Source organism: Cryptotermes secundus, unplaced genomic scaffold (assembly GCF_002891405.2).
Source record: "Cryptotermes secundus unplaced genomic scaffold, Csec_1.0 scaffold27, whole genome shotgun sequence".
Classification (NCBI taxonomy): Eukaryota; Metazoa; Arthropoda; class Insecta; order Blattodea; family Kalotermitidae; genus Cryptotermes; species Cryptotermes secundus.
The window spans coordinates 1,527,375-1,546,317 of record NW_019745078.1 but is presented as its reverse complement, the minus strand read 5'-3'; the positions used below and the strand labels follow the sequence as shown (position 1 = coordinate 1,546,317).

Sequence of the window (18,943 nt, the reverse complement as noted above, 5' to 3'; positions counted from 1 at the left end):
GATGAAAGGGAGGGGAAGACCCCTGGAGAGGAACTATTATATACTGACTGAAAGTGATCAGCAAATGCGTTGTCAACTTCATAGTGGTCTACCAAATGAGCTGAACAGAAGTGGAGCTTTTTTTCCTAAAGGACGCCACGTATTTCCAAAATTGGTTGGGTTGTGTCTTAAGGTTCGCATTAATAGACTCCAAACATCTAAGTCTGTCGATCTTTATTGTAGCTTCATAATAATAATAATAATAATAATAATAATAATAAATAATTTAATAACCGAAACGTGTAGCAGAACCAAACTAGGCACTGACTTTAATATAGTTGTGTTGTGACGGTTTTACTAAAGAAATTGTAAATAATTACCACCAGAAGTCTAAATAAAGCTTAGAGGCACTAGCCTGCCCAGTCAGAAGGTGCTCGTGAGAAACATATTGAGGCCGAAATACATATACACACACAAAGTAAATGTGTACTTTAAAAGAAACTCGGGTGAGAAGTTCTTCGACAAGAGCAAGCGTGCAAAGAGCAAGGCAAACAACTGCGAGTAGGGTCGCGCCATAGCTCAAGCGGTTAGTCGCTGGCTTCCCACCGCGGCGGCACGGGTTCGATCCCGGGTCTGGTCAAGTGGGATTTGTGGTGGACAAATTGGCGCTGGGACAGGTTTTCTCCGAGTACTTCGGTTTCCCCTACCAATCTTCATTCCACCAATTGCTCCACAATCACCCTCACCTATCATCTGGGGCTGGTACAATAGGCCAGAAGTGGCCGCAGTACAAGGGACTTAGTCCCACCCCACTAACAATGAAAAAGAAACTGCGAGAACACTGAGAATATACCTCACTGATTCCTTAAAAAAAACTTTTCATTCTTTAACTACAACCCTTAAACTCCACTGCAGTGGTTATATGATAATGCACATGTGGGTTCAATAAAAGGTGGGGTATTTCTTGATCATCTGAACGACTATCAGCTTCTCAAGAAGGTATTGTTTAATTGAGTTAGTTAACAAGCTAACTGGTTTTATTACAGGTTTATGACTTTTGTATATTTTCAGTAGAATACATCACAACCCTTCCTTGCATGACTACACTCCACAATATGAGGTTTTGGTGATTGATACAAATCCATTTTTCTGTTCGGGATTTGAAGTCTCAGTCCCGTAATTCGCTCAGATTAAGATCGTGTAGGTCTCAAAGCTGGCGACTGTTGATATCAGTGGGGGACAGGTTCTACAAAAGCAAAAGTAAGAGATGATGTCACACTAGATGTACTACATAACGCAGTGCAGTATGGGAAGGTGAGAAATGCAGGATAAAACTCTTAGTGGGCAAAGTCGAAGGGACGACACCAATCGTGAATGAGAGCATAATATTAAAATTAATTTATTTGAAGAAAGAGGTTGCGGATTGTCACAATAGTAATCAAAGCGGATGCTGTTAAGTTTAAGGGTGGAAAAATTATATTAGTTTTAAACATGTTAATTTGCATATAATTTTCAATTTATATTTACAAATAACACCGATACTAATAACAACAACGAAAATAATAGAGCCATAGAAGGACTCACACACTGAGCTAGAAAGGGCAGCGATCTTTCAAGAACAGAAATGTGTAAACATTTCTCGGAGCAAGAGAAAGAGCCCAACATTCTCCTGAGCGCTGGATACCCTCTCATCTCGAATCTGTCTCCTCCTGCCGTGAGGGACCAAATCCCGCATTCATATACTACAACAAGAGGCAAACATATTGTTTTGTATATTTTAACCTTAAGTTCTGACGTTGCAAGAACTCAGCTTTTAAAATAAGAGAAGTCTATCCGATGATGTGATGTGTGACTTGGTGGAACTTGGAAACTTGAAGACCAATACATTACAGTGTGTTGTATCAGAGTCCAATAGAAGACAAGCGAACATGTAAACGCTAAAGCAGTGTTCCTCACTTCCAGCCCTTCTCATAGCGCACCCACCCCTCTCTCTATAAAACTCAGGGAGACCGGAGGTGAGGCTCGAGTATATATAGTGATGGATTGAGCAAGCAGGCTGGGGAGTTTGGAAAATCTCAACAGGACCTAGCACTCTCCAGCCTCCGCCGCCGACTCAACAAACCCTGATTATTCTGTACCTACTAGAGACAATATAGGCACGCCTACAGGCAGATTCCAGCTCATTGCCGTTGTCGTATGATGGGTTTCGGATATTCTAAAGAGCTGCGTGTATCGAGGGAATATGTAAGATAGAGTTCTGTGAGTCGCCTATCGTTAATCCAGGAGCAGACCTCCCTCTGTGAAGAACACCGGAAAGTGACTCAGCTTCCAGCCACTAGAAGAAGCCAACTATAACAGGACAACTCACTTTTGACATAGAATGTTTATGGCTCGTTTTATTATTATTTAACATCGGCTTGCATAGTTGAGATAGCAAAGTGAGTAGCTAGAAGCTCGATGGCCAGGGTTCATTTCCCGACACTAGCAGTGCCGCTTTATAACAACCGCTGTGATAAATCCTAGGAACTCCTCCCTTTATTACCATGTTCAGAGCGTCCCTGGGGCCGAAGCAATCTTCTTTGCATCGGTTAATGGAGGCATAGAGCAGAAGGATGGCGTTTACCAGTCGCCTCCAGCGACGGCAGAGACTGTAGAGACGAAGGCATGTAATATGTTGAGATTTACCTCCACGCCCTCTATATGCATCAGTAGCGTGATAATTACGCACAGATACAAAATCTACAACCACGCCTTTCAAGCGTCCTTTTTTCTTTAGATTTTTAAAATTCTTTACGGTCTTAATCTTCTCCATGCATGCTACGTGTCCCAGATATCTCATTTCCTTGGAATTCATCGTCATATTATTTTGTTCACGGTACGAATTATGATACTCTTCTTTATGCTATTCTCTTCATCTTCCTGCCATTTCATCTTTCCTAATTCCAAATATTTTCTTCAGTTACCCTTTTTCAAACAGCCTTAACTCCTTATACTTCGTGTCCAGTAGATTCATCCATTGAAAACCCGTATTAACATTTCACTTCTCTGAAGGTTTGAGTTAGGGTACTGTATTCTAGTCATAATAACAGGCTCTACTAATAAATGTCAGTTAACAGACACTACAAGAGCCACTACTGTTACCTAATCAACAGGTTCGCATTACTTCACTAATCTTCCATTAATTAGTCGTCCGACAAAATAATCGTGCCTATTTGTCACAAGAAATACCAAATAATGTATAATCATATGAATAGGAAAGGATTTACAGATCTGAAGATGGAGGATAACATTAACACCTGCCAACGCAGAAAGATGCGTAGACTTGCTGACATCAGGACGGGCGCTAAAGTGACGTCAATGACAACGGTAAGCGTATGCCTACAGGCCTATACAACGAGCGCATGAACATCAAGAACGGCATATAGCCCTACTGATGAAACACATTGTGTATTCCAGTGTTTTCTAGAAGAGGCTGTGCGGTAAATACTCATACACACGTTCACTACTCAAACACTGGGGACATGGATCGAATCCCATTAGATATATGCCGACCTTATTTTATGTTTATAATGTCTTACGTGGGTACGGGCCTTCCGATGGGCCGATTTCCTTGCAACAATTCTTATCAGTATCTAAATTATTCATAATTTCCTAAGTTAATTCTTAATTGGAAGAGACCGGAGGGTCTAATCCATAAAGGCGGAAGAACAATTTTTGGATTGCAGGAGGCCAGAACTGACTAATTCTTAAGAGGAGGAGGAGGAGGGGGAAGTGGAGGCGGTGGAGGGGAGGATCATGTGAAGGAGGAGGAGGAGGAGGAGGTGGTGGAGGAAAAGGTGAAGGGGAAGGGAATGGGAAGGAGAAGGTTTGCTGGCGAATGGCATACAATGGTTACCTTAGTAGACAAAAGAAAATAATATCCAGACAATAATTAGGCTTAATTAACTAATCCTGACAAATCAAGCATTTTTAACAATCATACCTAATCACATGACGTCATTGCTAGTAGGCTCACTACAGAAATATTCTGTGGACCTATAGAGCCCAATAAAGACAGAAAAAGACATCCCATAAAGAAGTCGTTAATTAAAACAAATCAAGAGTGAGACAATGCCACTTCATGTGACACATGCCCAAGCTGCAAAAAAAAAAAAAAAAAGACGAAAGAGGGCAATAGTGGACTTTATGCACGGGGATGGGGGTAGGAGGGAAGTAAATTAGCCGCAACTAAAACGAATTAGCAATCCTTGATATGCCATGCTGGAGTGGTCCTATAGTCGCTGTTTTTTCCTGCGAGCTGCCTCCCCCTCAAACAAGGGCACTACTTTCGAGCAGGGTTGCAGCTCTAGCCTCGTATAACCGCGTACATAAATCTAATACTTCACGCTGTGACCCCAGGATGTAAATTTCAGCCAGTAATTGTAATTAGCTCAGACCCCCTCCATGTAAAGCAACGAGAAGATAAAAGTATAGCAGTGAAAGTCAGTGGCAACGATTGATAAGAAATGTAGAAGCGGAGGGAAAAAAAATTAGTCGAGTAGGCCAGTCAGTGTACGATAAAGTCTACAGTAAGGTTCAGAATTCGAATTCCTTTTCTAAAATTCGTTTGTACGCTCTGCACAATGGTTTGCCTACATTTTTAAGACAATCAAGAGATAGGATATTTAATTTTCTATTAACAAAGGTTGGAGGAAATTGTTTTCAGTCATAGCCCTTCTTAGCAGGTTCCGCCCCAGACCTGGCCGGTTTTTACTTCTTCACATTACACAACAAATCATTTTAAGGAGAGAGGTCTTCAGACTTACGTCCAACCCCCAACCTGGAGGATCAGGTCCCTGTATTTATGTCCGCTGTGACAGGTTGGTCCAGTTATACCCCCAGGCACCGGGTTTCCTTTTCCTCGCATTCTACACCTCGCAGGAATATGGTTGACGTATTCTAACCCACCTCAATAAAAGATAAAGTTGTCCCTTTGCTTTACTAACTAAGCACTACGCCATGAAGGCGTATGGGAAATGGGTGTATAGATCCACATTTTCTTGACCTCGGCAGTAGTTAGATTTGAGTGGTCAGCTTCAAGCCCCGGCCACTTTACCCACGGTACCCGTTGGATAGGAGCCTGGATGGACCCCAGACCTCATAGAGAAGAGAAAATTCTTGACCCTACAGGTACTTGAACGCAGATCCCTCAGTCATCTAGCCGGTAGCCAGTCGCTATACTGACTACACTAGCCCGGCTCGCATGAACATTTGAAAATCTGAAGGCGCCATATTCTGAGGAGCATTGTCAAAACAACGGGGTGCCACGCTCTTTCAGAAGAACACACTACCTCCAAAAGCAGGGTCGAACAGGAAGCCAAGCAAAAAGCAGGCAGCAAGCAGAACACTGATGATGGAGGCAGTATGCTTCTTCGAAACGTCTGTGGACTCCTACGGGACTATACTGCGTCACATTCCAGAAAGTACCCTTCTTAGGTACTTGAACCCATAAGCCTTGTCCGTATGACACAAATACAGCGAAACTTCTCTAAAAGACCATATTTGTGTGGTACGGGTTACGTTTTAGGCCATTTCAGTGTAATGCAACCTTCTATTCAGAGACCACTCGTATCCCTGACAAGTGACCATGTCTCGTCTTTACAGAACCCCCCCCTCCCCCAAGTAACAAGAAGCTCAGCGGGTGTTATTTTGGAGGGAAAATTGTCTATAGCAGTCTCTCGAAAAAAAGAAATTACTTCCAGGAGATATAAGAATATTCTTTACAGATATCTATGTTTAGCTCAAGATAATTAGGCATATATTTTATTTAAAATCATTGCGATATCAATTAATTCTAAAATTTTGACCGTAGAGCACAGATTATGTCCCTAGTGAACTTATATATGTTTTATGAGACCTGGAGTCGTCTAGCTCAGAATGTGTTCCCATGAACATGGCAATAAACCCCAGGGTTTCAAACACGGGGAATGTATCTTGACTAGCTCAACGACTATTAGCTTCTCGCGGACTCTGTTCTGCAGATTTATATTGACCAAATTGCTTTCTTCTTATGAGAGGCTGGTGTTGTTTCCAAGTGACAACCTACGTTATGTCAATGAACACATGGGAGATGTGAGAAATGCAGACTAAATTTATGTCGGGAAACCTGAAGGCAAGAGACGCAGATGGGAAAATTACATTAAAACTACTGAGCTTGAAGGAATATGGTGTGAGAATGTGGACAGGATTTATCTGGCTCAGGATAAGATACAGTGTCGGGCTCTAGTGAACACGGTAACAATATTTCGGTTCCCATAATGGGGGGTGGAGGTGGGAGTGTCTTCTCAAGCTGAGAGATTTCCAGCTTCCAGCAACAGCTCTGCTTCATGGAGTAAGTCAGTGACTGGAAAACACAATGATTTGGGAATATGTAAACTTCATTACCTTGAAATCAACCTCCTGACACTCTTAAGCCAATTAAGAGGCGACTTTTTTATGCGACGCGTGTCGTATCAAAACAAAGTAGGAGATCAGTTCTTCCCAGAACTTCTTGATTTTCTACCTCTAGCCTACTGAGATAAAGCATTGATGGACAGTTCCTACCGTGGAGATCAAGACTTTGTTATGCGTAGTGCGTCACTGCATTGCCATTCTGAAGAAAGCACAGGTGTGTTAGGAGAAGAGGGACGCAACTTCTGGAACTTCCTGTAGGTCTACTGCCGGAGAAGGACTTAAAGAAGCTTGTAGAGAAAAGAGTTTCCCAAATAAAATACTCCTCAGAATGAATTAGCAAGGAGATAGTGGACTTAAATGCTGGTTTTGGGGGGGAGGGGGTTGGAAATGAAGACGGATATAAGAAATTTGTGTGTGAGATTCTTGTTGAGAAGGCGTCACGGAACGGAGAGGGGGACGCATGAGAATGTAATTAGTAAGATTTAGATACATTTTATTAAATTGCGCTTCACTGTTAAGAAGATGAGGAAGGTTCAATTAGTGGGATCCAAAAGAACACGTTGTAAAATAACGTATAGGCACATAGGCCTGAGGTGTGTCTAGGTCTGCTTCTGTTTGCCAGAGAAAAGTTGTAAATTTTAAGGGGCGGCATGCATAAAGTTCTTTTAAATATTTTTTCTTTTCCCATGTCATGATACTTGTTTCCTTTATTTTCTTTATATACGCTATCTTCCTACGAGCTGGCCGGCCGAGGGGTCGAAGTTTAAGTCCTGATATGATTAAGAATTTTCACTTCTCCATCTCGTTCAGACTGTCTCCTATTTAACCTCTCATTTAATGGGTACCGGGGGCTCTTTCCCCGGGGGTAAGAGAAGCAGGGGCGTGAGGCTTAACACTCACCTCCAACTAGTGCAGAGGTCAAGAAAACGTGCATCTACGTATATATCCATTCCCCCGTACACCTTCATGGCGTAGTGTTTAATTAGTTAAGTGCAGGGACAATTTTATCTTTTTTTTTACTGTCTTCTCCTCTGAACTTTAATCTAGAATTAGGCCCTATACTTATCGAAGATTCAGTGATTTCTCTCATTATATGTAGGAAATGCTTCAGATATTTCATACGGCCATTAGGCCTACCACATCATGGCCAAAGAGGACAATTTCACCAATAGAAACTCTACTTTTATTAGGCGCAGGCCTAAAGACAAACAGACAAAAACAAACTCCGTCGTCTGTAGTCCGCAAGCGAACTATACCGACCGAGCTACCGCCGCTTGTCGGCGAAGTTATTGCCAACTTTTGCGGATAGAAGATGTCGCGTGGTCAGCGCAATGGATCTCCACGGCCGTTAATCTCGGTTTTCTAGACCGGAGCAACTTTTTCCTTGAAATGGCTCCTTAATTATCCTCACGAAGCTGAGTGAACCCCCGTTCGAGACCCATTATTTCTAGAAAATCTTGTATCGGAGAGAATCGAAAGCGGGAGCTCTGGATCTGTAGCCAGGAACTCTGACCACTAGACCACAGAGGCGGTCTGTGCATTTGTGGCTAAGGGGCAGCAAATTGAAGGGCATTTACTATGTGAAAACGAAGTATAAGACGTGTTGAAATCCCTTATGAACACCTTCTACAAGTGAAAGGCAGGTAATAAAACTGTTATACATGTTCCTTATAAATAATGCCAATTCACTAATATTATGTGCAAATTCTTGTTATCCAGAACGTATTTATAAATTACAAATTATGATTTCTAAATAATCTGTTTAACACAAGGGAGAAAACGTTCAGAGGAGAAAGTTGCAGCTTGTTGCAGTACGTGCTGACAAGACAGCTCCATGCAACGGAATTATATTGAATTTCCATTCTGGGTGAGCTGATGCAAAGTAATATAAAACTATTTAATGGCAGAAAGCGAAGAGACTAGTTCGTATCAGACTCAATAGCTTACACAATGTGTGTTTAAATAATAAGAATTTTGATCCAAGTACAGTTTAGAGTCAGAAAATAAGCCAAAGTCTTTAACACAAATTGTATGCAAAAATAATTAAAATTTTCTTTATTAACGTGCAAATTTAACAGCCCAGGGGTCCAACTGAAAATTTAGCACGAGTATATGAAAGAATTTAAAAACAAAATACTGATAATAATATAATATAATATTATATAATAATAAAGTAATAATTATTTGTATAGCCAAAGTTATCATTAAAAGGTCAGAATATCAGGATAGGCACCCAGACTTTGTTTAAGCCTTTAAGTGACGAGAAAAATAATATTCATGATGATGATGACGATGATGATGATGATGATGATGATGATGATGATAATAATAATAATAATAATAATAATAATAATAATAATAATAATTATAATAATGAGAAGCCGAGATAGTGCAGTCGGTATAGAGACTGGCTACTGGCTGGACGACCGAGGGGCTGGAGCAAACACTGAACAAGGCAAAGTCTCTGATATACCGAGCAGGAACTGGCAGACCAATAATAATAATAATAATAATAATAATAATACTTCCAAAGAAATTTGGTGTTTTAATACGATCTTTTGGAATAGAATAGACTGTTTGAGGGAAGGGAAGTGACAGCAGGCTCGGCTGTTTTATATCGCCTTTGGTTGAAACCCCAATTTATTACAGGCTTACCGAAAACATTGCTGATGTAGCTAATGATTAAATTCCGTCTTATTCCTTATCTCAGTCACAGTCGGTAGGTTGTATTGATTAGGAAAGGACGAATAACTGTATTCCTAGTTTATACAGGAACCAACTCCTTTGTTATCGACAATTTTAAATGTGTAGGGCCCACGTAGGGTGAGAATATGGAGCGACACAGTGAATATATCAGCTGTTGTCACTATGCTTTTCCGACTAATGAATACGATTCATTAAAGTAATGGCAAGACATGAAGATGACACGTAACGGGGAAGATTGTATCGTGTGACGCGGCAAGGCCGCTTGAACCCCCGGCTCGCTACCCCAAGTCTAGCGGTAAATCGTAATGAGAGAACTTCGCTTCACTCCAGTTTCGGGGAGCCTGCACCCTTAATTCAAAAGCATTTATTTCATGCGTTTTCGTATCTCACTACTCTTTACGTCTCTTTACTTCAGATATATAAATAATAGGCATGTGGGCCTATTAGAGCTATAAATTGATAGGCCTGGAATAATTCTAGGTCAATCACAATTACCGCGTGGTCTAAGGCATGAACTGTCTTCGCTCGCTTGAACGCTGGGGTCATGGGTTCGAATCTCATTCAAGTCATGGATGTCTATGTGTGCGTCTTTTTCTATGTTTGTGTTGTCCCTTGTGTAGGTAGCGGACTTGCGACTGCCCGATCACTCGTCCAAGGAGTCGTACCCACTGTGTAAAAATGATTACGAAACTGAAGAAGAGGCCAGGGCCCAACAAAGGGCTGTAGAGCCATTGATGAATGAATGAAGACTAATTATTGATGCATCTGTTCTATTGTGTGGGTGTGAAACTTGGTCTGTTATATTGAGAGTGTTTGAGATCAGGGTTCTAAGGAGAATGTGTGGAAGTGAAGGAGGAAAAGCAACATGAAGATGGAGACAACTACGTATTACTGGGGGTAAAGGGCGCCCGGTGCATAAGATTGTCAACCTCACCTACATCTGTGAGCCGATTGTCTACAGAATGTGGGAGCCTCGACGTCTCACAATCCTATGGACCTCCACGGCCTGTTACAGGGATAGTTTTACCCTTTTACATAAAAAGCAAACGCTTGGTATAAATTCCGTGGCATCTTCTAAAATTTTGTCAAAAGGTTTGAAGAAATACCTGGCTGTTGCCTGTTGGGTAAGGAAGCAGTTGTAACAAAGACAGTCCATGACCAACTCAGTAGCCTGATGAAGCCTTGCAGTATTTCTATTGTCTGCAGATTGTCCATCTACCACAAACGTAGCGTAATTATGACAACTTTCTTTGCGGCACATGACAAATTATTTAAGAAACTCAAAACCATTTTCAAGCTATTATAAAACTGTCTCCCTTGTGAAGCTGAGGCTGTCAGACTGCAGCAGGCATTGTGTACATAATCTTCTGAAATAAATACATTACTACATAGACAAATAAAGAAATAAACACTGAAAAATGGCACGCAATTTCTCCCAAACTCTTTTATTTTTTCTCCGCCTTCTTTCACTTCCAGCGACTGTCTGTGTTGAAAAAGATTAATTAACAGAATTAACATTTCTTTTTGTAAAATCGGCGGCAATAACCCTGAGTTTCATTCAGTGAATTAAAAACCACATTCCCCGCGTGGAATCAGTGATTTCTCCATTTCGGCGTTTCGGCCAAGTTCTAGTCGTGGGCCTACGGTGAATTCCTTTCATTTTCAAATAAAACCTTTGCAACCTTCGACAAAGTAGGTCTACATTGCGAGACTTTAACCTTGATTCTTTTTGCAGACTCCACTTCGGGTTGAAATAATTGCATGAGACAATATTTCGGACAAATTCTGACTCATCAGTCATGAATGTAAGCTATAAAATTATTCGCATATACTCATTTCGTCGATGAAATTATTTAAGAATATTGTTAAAATGTACATGAATTGAGACTCGGTAAACACATTCCCGCGGAAGTAAACGTGCGCAACAATAAGACGTCCACTGTTAGCCAAAGGGTCAATAAACACGTCTCCTTAATAATAAAGGCTGTGTTTTCTGCGTTGTCCGTGGAAAGTTATTAAAAATTGTTGGAAGAAGTCGAAAGAGTTCAGTTGAAGAAGAGTTCATTTGAGTGTCTTGTTGAGAATTGGGTAGAGTTCTGGAGATGGCAGTGGAAGTTGATAGAGAAGAAATGTCAAGAAATGAATTAGATGCGTGACTTGAAGCTACAGTGAGACTGTTATATATCCGTTGCCAGGATACGACTAGTGAAGACTGAGAACGCTATTGTGTGTGCAACGGTGAACTGGAAAGTGTGTAGATCAGCCATCGCGTTGTATTGCCTGTAGTCACGAGATGTGTAAATAAGGTGCAACAAATCCAATCATTCAATCCAAACCCCGTCGTATAAGTCACTCCTACACGTGACAGTATTATGCAGATACCAGAACAGTGGTTTTATATAATTATGTTACGTGAGGACGTTTGACGGCTGTGCACATGCATGGGTTCCCGCTATTCGCGCCTCCTGTTGCCGCCTTTCCATCTCTGTCAGTTGTCATGAAGGTTAAGCCAACTCGTACTCGTCATTAATAAAACGCCAAGTGTCACAATGCTCGTCGCACTAGGGCGAACTAGATACCATATCTAAAGTAATGAATTGCAACTTTTTATATGATAGGCCTATGTATATTTTCTGCACTGCCTTGTCTGTTGTGTCCATGAAAACAAAAGCTGGTCACAGTAGCCACGCGGACTAATGCATGAACTGTCTTCGCTCGCTCGGGATCGTGGGTTCGAATCCCATTCGAGGCATGCATGTCTCTGTGCATTTATTCTGTGTTTGTGTTGTCCTGTGTGTAGGTAGAGGCCTTGTGACTAACTGATCACTCGCCCAAGGAGTCCTACCATCTGTGAAAAATGATTATGGAACTGAATAAGAGGCCAGGGCCCTGAATGGGCTGGAAGAGCAACTGTAAGGAAAAAAACGGAATAAATAATATACCTAATAGCTGAAAATTTTCAGTAATATAAGAACAAATGGCGTGTTAATAGGCAGGACCCAAAGATGTGTACAACAAGTCTCAACATAAAGGACTTCGAACTACGTACATCGACGCTTGTCTTAGGCGTTCGTTTTGCAATATTTCACGAGCCTTGCGCAAGAATATTAAAATGGACTGCAAGGACCACATCACAGTCATTGAAACTATGACCGTACGAAAGAATAGATGCACGTTCGTTGCAGCAAAGTGACGATTAGGTTCTGTACTTGGTATCGTCCATCACTTTACACGCAAAACTGATTCCAATTTATTTTCTTTCAGGAAAGTCTTTATTTTATTTTATTTTGACAGAAACAAAACGACACGTACCGGAGTACGAAGAATTCATATCTTATAGACCTTTGTACACAAAGTAACAGTGACGTGTTTAGTATAATTCAGTGCGAAGAGGATTTGAGCCCTGTGGTTCCTTCATATGAGACATAGGCATATGTATGTATGTTACGTATTTAACGCATTGCAAGGGGAGCAGTAACCTCCAGCCCGTGATGTTATTGCCGCAGTGGACTGAGTAGGGAAGCCACAACCAAGAAATGAGCACACAGGGATTAGTTCGCACCCCGGCACAGTAGAAAAATATCCTGCCTGTATTACAAAACGGCTTATCAGTACAGAATAAACTGTTTCAAAATCTCTGTGGCAATATTATTCGGGAAAATTTATGCACATATTGGCCAACATCAATTTCAGAATGCTGGTATTAAATGACACGGAGCCGGGATGGTGCAGCCTGTAGAGCGGCTGGCTACGGGCTGGACGACCTAGGGGTTGGAGTCCGAGTCCCAGTAGGGTCAAAAATTTTCTCTTCTACACTTCGTCCAGACTGGCTGTGGGTTCCACCAAGTCTCCTATCCAATGGGTACCGAGGGCTTTTTCCCCGGGGGTAAAGCAGCCAAGGCGTGGAGCTGACTACTCCCCTCAAACTGGTGTCTAGGTCAAGAAAATGTGGATCAATATTTCCACTCTTTCATACTCCTTCATGACTTAGTGCTTACTTGGTTAAGCACAAGAACAACTTTACGTTACATAAGACCTACAGCATCGTGCTAAGCGCTATGAGAAAATATTTCTGAATTCTGCCTAAGCTCAGCTCAATCTTTGAAAAAGAAATGATTACATTTTATCCTGAGGTCTCTGATATAATAGGGTACCTTGAAGACGACACTGGTAACGGTTTAAATTTGGGTTGTAGGAGGTAAGCTTCACGCTCCAGCTGATTTACCCACTCACTGCTGGGCCTGAAATCCACCGCCCCTAAGAGAATGTGAGACCATTTTCCCATTTTACCGATAGATTTACGGGAAGTAGTGTTCCATTATCATTTCAATGGTTATGGTCCCTAGTGGTCTGCGGTCCGGCCCTGTCGCGTGTCTTGCCGCGGGTCTCGTCGCTGAGGCGAGCATGAAATCCCCACCTCTGCCACTAGAGACCACCACCGGTGCTCTGGATGCTGTGCTGCTACAGAGCAGTGGAGAAACCCCCTCATCTGTGCGCGTCCTGCGCTCGCCATGCCACCTCAACCTGACCCCTCTGCCACCCGAACATATCCATCCCCTCTTCTCATGAGAAAACAGATGATAATGCTATGACACCGTGGGGCTGTCCACGCCATGACGTCACTCAACATTCATTGGTCGAAGTGAATCGTGTCACTCCCTTGTGATTGGTGGTGACACCTTCTGGGGGCGTGGCTCAGCCTACCGCGATCCTCCTGTGCCAACCTTTTCGAAGTACCCTCCACCCACCGTCTTCATTTTGGGCGCCAGGGTACCATAGACGAGCCACATTTCTAGTGGCCCAGTACCAGTGAGTCTCTCTCCCTTGGAGCTTTACGTGTCTCCGGGGGGAGTGGCACGCCACGCAAGGGGGTGGAGGAAGAGGGTAGTGGCTACCCTCAGGGAGAAACTCTCGCGTCTGAATAGGAACAATATTTGTGAGCAACAAATCCACCACCACTACCAGCCCACCAACCCTGCGCCCTCTCTTTTCCCCTCCATAGTTCCACCCTCGTGAGGTTGACAAAACCATCAAATTGTCTGGTCGTAGTCACAAGCACTCGATGGTTATCTTCTGGCACAGGGAGAGCCCGACTGTTCAGTGTTGTCCAGCACGACGGACCACGCGAAACGGAGCCTTGTGACCACTTCCGCGTGCTGACTGTTCCCGAGTGCTTCAGTGATAGTAGCTGGTTCCTCAGGCATCCTGCGGTGTACAGGAGTGATGGTAAGCCTGTGATTCTGGTACAAGGACAGACATTTCGTGAAGCGTAGTTTCATATCTATCGAGTGAAGTGCAGAGGACTCATGCCTGGACACAGTACAGACACAGCTCCATGTTTGGTGTAAGGGCCTACATACAGTAGTTTTCTTGCGCAACATAAGCTCGCACACGCTGTAAAACAAAAGCCCGCAAGACGCGGTCCGAGGACTTCACGTGCGGAGATCGCGGATACGTGGGGGCCACGGCGTCCCCGTGGCCAGCGCTGTCGTTGCCGGCCACAGCGGCGGCAGCGGCGGCGGCAGCCCCGCCCCCCGTGGAGTTGGATCCTGTCGCAGCCGCGTGGGGACGCAAGCTGTATCCACCACCGGGTCCCACACGTGGGGTCGGACCCGGCGGTCTCATGTTCGGCCTTCACCACCACCAGGACGCAGCCACAGCGGCGGGACTTCACCACCACCACCACCACCACCACCAACCGCGAGGTCCTGTCACCAGCCTCAAAGAGGAACCGCTCTCTACGTCCCAACTGGCGGCTGCCAGGTCATGGATGCAGCCCGCAGTCGTCGATCAGAGCAGGTCAGCAAAGTTCTATATTGCTGTGGTTAATCAAAGGTTTATAGGTCTACTTTCTCTACGATAAGGCTTAGGCTTAAGGCTATCAGCTTACTTCGATTTTCCGGGCAGAAGCTGATAGCTGTATACAGAACGTAAATACAGATATCACTGTCTTCTGTGCACTTAGCCCCTATGTCGAACACTTAAGTTCCTCGTCTGGGTTCTAGGCTATATTTAAGTAAATAGAATGAAGACCTCAAGCCTTTAAGCAGTCTTAACATATCGCTGTCAACAATGTAATGCGGGAACAAGGGCATTAGGAGCAATAGGCCCACTCTAGAGCTTGTGAGAACCTTATGTATTTACTCAAATACTACAGAGCGTAGAATTTTCCGTCTACTTGCTTCGTTAAGCTCAATCTGCTTAAACGTGGTCAGAATAAATTTCCGATGGCTGTTCCTATCCTAGCAACTTTCAATAACCACTTGGGCCTGAGGCTATGTTTATGTCTACAGTAGGAATGGATGCATCTCAAAAACTTGATTTCTATAGATGTTAAGAAAAAATTAAAAGAAGTTTATTAGCTTACATAGGATCAGAAATCATTATATAGTCCATATGCTAGTGAAAATACGATGGTCATTATTATAACGTTCTCCATAACAATAATTTGTTGGAATGAAACTTTTCCGACCTGTAGCATTTCAGACGCGGGCGGAACCTGTCATGGCAACCCTAAAGCTTTCTCGCAAATGCGAATACATTACATATATGGATGATTATTATTTGATATGCAATGCTGGGTAGTGCGGTATAAGGGCGCGAAACATTTCTGAGGAAGCTCCCGTCTCCATCTTGAGGGTAATTTCCCTGAAGATGTGGGAAGCGACTTACTCCAAATAGTAGCTAAGTCTCTACCAGACTACATGGAGTCATATTGAAGAACACAGTAATATTCCTATTCAATTCCAAGAGAACTTCAAATTTCACGCATCAGTTATAAAAATTTATGTAGTTCCATGAACTAATACGCTTGTTACGGTTGTTTAAGTCTTTCAAAATTGAACCGAAATTAAGCATGCGAGCTAGCAAACAGCAATTCAGGAGAAGCAACCTGCTATGTTTTCCAGCATCTAAAAGGAATCCTCACACACAACACTTAAAGTAAAAACAATGTCAACGTTCTCGCCAATCAATGGACTTGTTTCTAGGAGCCTATGGAATATCAGTAAAATAAAGACATTCGCATAGGCCTATAATGTGCAGCGTTTCTCACTCGGATTGGAACCTCGAATAATCATTTACGTCTCCTTACAAAAAAAAAAAAAGGATACAAATACACAGCCTATTGAACATCCAACAAGTTAACCCCAACATTCGATTCTACTAAGACACAGGCCTACTGTGTGTGTCTACACGATATAATTTCGGAACTATAAGTTATTTACGGAAAGGCAACTGAGGAAATCCGTGTTCTACTTCATTAATCCCAATTTCACACGTTCCTCCTATACATAAGTTCGGTTTCATCGGCCTACATAGATTACATTAAGCGGAAATTTGCCTGTTGAATGTCGAATAGGAGTTCCCAAAGTCAAATGGTGGTTCTTCGTTTATGGCTTCAAATTAGGCTGTTTTATATTTTTGTATAATCTTTGCAATATGCAGTTTCCCAAAAATTATTCTAGTTTTTATACTGAGCTAGACGTCTTCCGTTTAACAGGCCTACGACTCAGATTTACGTTTCTAGGCCTATAATATAATCCCTTCATACCCTCAGAAGTTCTATATTAGTAAAAATAAACGCTAAATATAACATTTTTACTCATATATAGAAATAATTTTCTATACAACATTGGTAAAAATGATTTCAATACAAAAATATAACGTCCGTTTATATCCATAAAGATTATTAAAATTTTAAAACCCCCAAAAAGGATGGTAGGATGTTGAGTGGATTAACCTGGCTCAAGATGGGCTCTAATGAGAGCCCTTAACAGAACTGAGCACAAGAAATCTTCCCGGGGGTAAAGGGCAGCCGGCGCGTAAAGGGGCCCATACATGTACGAGTCTGGTTCGCGAGTCCGGCTCGGCGAGCTTGATTCGGGAGCCGGGCTCAGATTAATTTCACCACAAACGCATGACCTGACTTCCAACATTGCGACCCACACACGGACGAGTTTGGCTCATTGGAACCCGAGCTGAGTCGGACTCGTACGTGTATGGGCCCCTTAAGATTAATAACCTCACCGTCATCTGTGATCTGATTGTCTAGAAAATGTGGGCGCCTCGACGTCTCAACCCTATGGGCCTCCCCTGCCTGTTACAGGGATAGCTTTGACCTTTTTACAACTGTAGATTTTCAAGGACTGTGTCGCACAGGATTAGGTCGCAGTTAATTCTTACTACGCGTAGAGTAAATAGTGATGTTTGGTAACCTACGTAAACCTGTGTCTAGATAGAACTATATCAGAGGAGAGTAAGCTACAGCAGCATGTACCCTTATCAGCTATAAGATAACAGCGCCTCTGAGCCTTGTCAATCTTTCTTGCTCTTCATTTGCTACCAAATTTAATCTTACATAGCCCTCACTGCAGTACAAATATTGCTAGAAGCATACATACATAGGTCGCAGGTCGTAGATCAAGGCAGTTCGTAATTTGAACAGTAGTACAAATTCTGTTCCATTGTTAATGAAATCCTCTCTGCAGTAGAAGTAAGGTTTTACATATTGTTGATTAATTAAATTAAACATCGGATTACCGATCGAAGTGCTAAGTGAATGGAAGGTAAAGGCGGCAAGGCTCCAGTTCTTCATTTTGTGTTGAATGAAGGAATCTTGTTCATCAGTTCAATATGTGTCATTTAAACTTCCAGTCTAATAATTACTATTTCAAAAGTAATTTTCTTTTATAAACATGAGCAGCAACGTTCCTGGCGCTTCTAATCATAAGTTTGTTTTAAAATAGTAACATTAACAACATTGAGAAGGTAAAGCTATCCCTGTAAGAGGCCGTGGAGGTCCATAGGGTTGTGAGACGTCAAGGCGCCCACAATTTCTAGACGATCAAATCACAGATGACGGTGAGGTTGTCAGCCTTAAGGGCCGACCGCCCTTTACTACCAGGAAGAAACCTGGTACTCATTTCCGTCAGAGGCTGAGTCGATCCCAGGGCCATAGTGCGGCTGGAAGGATTACGTCAACTTAAAGAATCCAATGACCTCATCGGGACTTGAACCCGCGACCTTCCGGCTTGTAGCATAGTGCCTCAATCAACTACGCTATCGCGTGCCCCCTGCACTATATTTATCATCATTCTATTCTATCGGCATTTAATTATTTATGAAGACATGTAGTTAAATTTATGCGGACCCTTATATTCAGTGGCCAAAATCCACTCCAAACACCCCATGAAAACTGTTTGAATGTCAACATTTACTTCTCGTCCTTATATCTCAGCCCCTTTACCTAGACTTCACAATTTGACAAACACGTGGAGACGGTAGAAATCCTGTTTCGTATTTGATATGTCCAGAATTCAAATCTCGGCCCTGAAACAGACTGTCCTTTCCGGGAAAATTCTGGGATAGTAGGTCTACCTGGAATTAGACCTTGATAACTACATGCACACAATTTCAAATTCATTATTCAATGTTCATGGTATCGCTGGACGCCGCGTAACCTCAGCTCTTGGTAGCATCGTTAAATAAATTGCAAATACAGTTAAATACACTGACAAGTATATACAGGCATAGCAAAAGTCGTTAACTACAGACCTGCACCTTTATCCAGCCATCAATAAAGCTCGAGTTGTATCCGGAGTTAGAAAGAAATGACGTGTAGTTGTGATGAATTCCAAACGTAGGTCTTTCCTGAGGGCACTACAGATCCATTGAGCGTAAAATAAAAATTAGAAAAACACTTTGGAAGGGGGGGGGGAGTTTAAGGGATGAGAATGTCCTCTAAGTACGAGTACAGAAAGACTGCATAAAATGGCTGTTACATGAAATTCATACCAGTAGTCATTACTGCTTGAAAAAAGGAGAT

At 42.5% G+C, this 18,943-nt stretch overlaps 2 protein-coding genes across 9 annotated transcripts in view; one reads left to right on the top strand and one right to left on the bottom strand.

Moving 5' to 3' along the window:
• Nucleotides 1-18,943, bottom strand: part of LOC111874820 (protein PBDC1) — a 751,412-nt gene that overhangs the window by 345,154 nt on the left and 387,315 nt on the right. The gene's annotated exons all lie outside the window — the stretch shown is intronic.
• The window catches only part of LOC111874817 (transcription factor collier), a 376,238-nt gene continuing 371,345 nt past the window's right edge, over nt 14,051-18,943 (top strand). For all 6 annotated transcript variants that reach the window (XM_033755619.1, XM_033755620.1, XM_033755621.1 and 3 more), the window contains exon 1: nt 14,051-14,916. In XM_033755619.1, the coding sequence (XP_033611510.1) occupies nt 14,741-14,916 (176 nt within the window). In that variant the 5' untranslated portion in view covers nt 14,051-14,740. The remainder of the gene's footprint in view (nt 14,917-18,943) is intronic.